Source organism: Sinocyclocheilus anshuiensis, unplaced genomic scaffold (assembly GCF_001515605.1).
Source record: "Sinocyclocheilus anshuiensis isolate Anshui unplaced genomic scaffold, SAMN03320099.WGS_v1.1 scaffold447, whole genome shotgun sequence".
NCBI classification, from domain to species: domain Eukaryota; kingdom Metazoa; phylum Chordata; class Actinopteri; order Cypriniformes; family Cyprinidae; genus Sinocyclocheilus; species Sinocyclocheilus anshuiensis.
Genome location: NW_015552615.1, coordinates 3,300,901 through 3,304,396, shown reverse-complemented (window position 1 = coordinate 3,304,396; position 3,496 = coordinate 3,300,901). Strand labels below are relative to the sequence as shown.

Below are 3,496 nucleotides of genomic sequence, written 5' to 3'. Positions count from 1 at the left end.
TAGAGGGCGCAACAGGATAAGAAATCTTTGAAGGACTTCCACATTTACGCTCCATTTCCAAACAGTTCAAATGACAAATAAATGCATACTCTGAAAGCGCTCCACAAGACATGTGTGATTATATTACTGGATGCTCGAAATTGAACGGGAGAATGCACGTTTTAATAACTAAATTCCACAGCTTCACTACTAGTAGAGAGACGCTGCAAGGTAGAATTAATTCACAGACGCAATCGCTCTCACTAATGCATTCATATTAATGTAATCTTTACTGTGCTATTTTATCTGTATCTCATTTAGAATGAGCAGAAATCTGTGAGAAATATAACGACCCAAAGACAAAAGAACTGATAAAAAAAGCTGTTATAGGAGCAACAGCCGTGTGGGCAGTGCTGTGTCATATGCCATAGCTGTGCACAAGGTGTTTGTCACAGCTCCAGACTTATTTGTTCATTAATGACGTCATCAGCGACTAGTCGACTTCGACTCAACTTTCATCACATAAAAGTCGACTTCAAAAAATCAGAAGTCATTCAACCCCTAATTACTAGTACCATGCCCAAAACTGCAACATTTGTGTGACAGAAATAAACAACATATAAAATCGTAAAACTTGTTAATGAGAGATGTGTTATCACTTTTCTAAGCGTTACACGTACGATTATTGCATGGCAGTTGATAACTTTGCTCCACCAACTACAGCAAACAGCAGAATTTTCCAGTGCAACATAGAAGTGAAGATTTTGAACGAATGATTCAATGAATCACTTTTTTCGTTTCGGAATGAATCAGTGTTTTGAATGAATTGAACGACTTTATATCGTTCATAGTCACTTGTCGCCACCTACTGGGCTATCGATGCTATCAGTCAAATTCGATGACCGGAGATAAATGTTTAATTCATATAAACTGTAACATATTGCATCAATCCTTCTTGTAATACATTAAAATACAAAGTCACTGGTATCTTGATATCTTCGTGTTGATTTGGAAACCGCTCTAATGAATTCAGTCAGATTCAAACAGTGAGTCTTTTTGAATGATTCAAAGTTCGCGAATCGATCGTCGGAACCCACTATAATTGTGGCTGCAACTTTTTTTTTTTAGAGACAAGCACCACTCATTTTCATCTAAAAAATGTTTTAAATTTTCCTTAACTGCACTTGTCATAGTGATAGCAGCTGTCATAACACTGTTTCCATGGTTCTTACAAACATGGTTCTCTGAAACCCCCTGCCAATCTACCCCCCACAGTTCTTCATCTACCCCACAGATCTCTCTCTTCCTCTTGTAAGAAAAAGAACATGAATTACTGTCCTGTAGAGAATGATAACCGACTCTGCGTTTGCAATCAAGACATCTCTCTCTCTGTCTCTTTCCTGTCCTCTGTCTCTCCTCTTCATCCTGTCTTCCTCTCACTTTCTCCGTTCTGTCTATCTCTTGTGTGCCACTGTCAACAAAAACGTTTCCTTGAGCCAAACAGGTGCAAAAGCCATAAGTGAATTTTACAGCCAACAGCAATGAAGTAAAACAGCATTTGGACACTTAAGTCACATTTAAAAACATTTACAAAGTGTCATCTGCACTCAAATTCAAATGATCTTTCTGTATTTTTTTCTTAATTTGAAACAAATGCCAGATAATCTATAACATGCATTAAGAAAATAGATAGGGTGAATTTTCATTTCGTCACAACTTTTAGTGTCTTTTTGGGGCCACTGTAGGTGTTTGGGGACTCTGCGTCTGAGGAATGTTCAAAAACTGTGTACAATAACAGAGGAGAGAGGAATTATGGGATGAGGAGAGATGGAACAGAGACATGGACATTTGTCATTGAGGAAAATAGGGTGGCTGTCACTAAAGTTGTAGCCACTCAGTTGATAAATGAGAGACCGAGGGTTTGTGAAGAGGAGCTTCATGTTCAGCAGATGTGTGGGTAACACATGTGCAAATGTGACAGTGACAAAAATTGGTTCTGATCTTTTCTAGTTTTCTAAGATCCTAACATGTTCTGAGTGCCTTTTAATGCATTGGTTTGGTGTTGTGATTGGTTGTAGGCTATGACTCAAACTAAAAGTGGATTTCTAACTGTCTTTCTTGTGTTTGTGTGTGTTGTAGGTGGAGGCGAGATGTCAGTAAAGCTGAAGTTTGATTGTCCGGCTGACGGCGGCATGGTGCAGCGGAGCCGCTCCTTCACTGGAGTAAACACACTCGGTGGCCGGAGAAGGTAAGCAGTTATGGTTTGTGTTTTGAGAGAAGATGATGTGTTTCCATGTGCGTCAAACTGCATTACTTGCACTTTTATTAAGATAAATGTCCTCAAAGCAGGGGTCATGGAATCCCATGGAAAGCATGACTCTTGGTCGCAGGAGTTTATGCCATGAGGACATCTCGGGGAGGTTTTGTTTCAAAACTGAGCACAAAACAAAACATTTAGGAGGAGTCCTGATCATTAAAAAAGCATTCATGGCACTATTGTTAACGAAAAGTAAAACTAGAAACTATACAAATAGTTTTTCAATAATTGAAATAAATTAGAATATAATTTTTAGAAAAGTCGTTTCTCTTAAAAAAAACTGTAAAGCTAAAACTATTTTTCTAAAATAAAAACAGTATTTAAATTACTAGAACTAAATCAGAAATGTAAATAAATGTATATAGAAATATTCACAAAAAACATGAACTAATAAAACTGACAGAAGCACTATAATGAAAATATCAAAATAAAAATGAATTTGATATATTAATAAATACTATCATAGTATATAAATAATACTAATAATATGACACTGGCAACAACATAAAAGCCCAGCAGGATAATTTCTACCTCTGGCATCTCACTACTTGTTCCAGATAAATTTCAAGTACATTTTTATTGTTTTAGTGCATTCAGGGCATCTAAATTCATAATTTTGCCAATTGCCTTGACATTTTCCATAATTTGTAGTATGTAGAACATTTCCAGACTTAGTAAAGTGAAACAAAAGGGATCCAAAACAGCATCATAAATATATTTCACTCAGTACTGAAAAGTATGGATTAAGTTCAAGTAGTGTTATCTAATTAAAAATGATCTATTTTATTTAATATGTGTCTTTGTTATGTACTTTTATGTATAGTTGAATTTCACTTTGTTTGCTTACAGCAAACTCTATTGATGTTCCAAATCAGTCAATTAGGAGGCATAGGATGTGGCCTTAGCAGGGAGCTCACTAGGTTTTGGAACGGAGCTTAGCTTATATCTGATGTGGTTTACGGTTTTTCTTTGATTGCTTATAGTTCTAATTCAGCATTCCACACAATCTGTACCATAAACAAGCGTTGGTTATTATGTAATGGCAGTAGTTATTTCAAGAACTAAAGGTCCTGAGAGGATGCACGGTTCGGATTCGAGTACAAGCATCATCTGAGCAGTGTAACAGCTTACATAAGTAAACACAGCTGCCTGTGTGTGTGTGTGTGTGTGTGTGTGTGTGTGTGTGTGTGTGTGTGTGTG

General features: G+C 36.7%; 1 protein-coding gene across 1 annotated transcript in view; it reads left to right on the top strand.

Annotated features, from left to right (window-relative positions):
- Positions 1 to 3,496, top strand: part of LOC107666013 (protein FAM65C-like) — a 39,301-nt gene that overhangs the window by 16,338 nt on the left and 19,467 nt on the right. The window contains exon 2 of the mRNA XM_016457103.1: positions 2,119 to 2,227. Within this exon, the coding sequence (XP_016312589.1) occupies positions 2,130 to 2,227 (98 nt within the window). The 5' untranslated portion in view covers positions 2,119 to 2,129. The remainder of the gene's footprint in view (positions 1 to 2,118; positions 2,228 to 3,496) is intronic.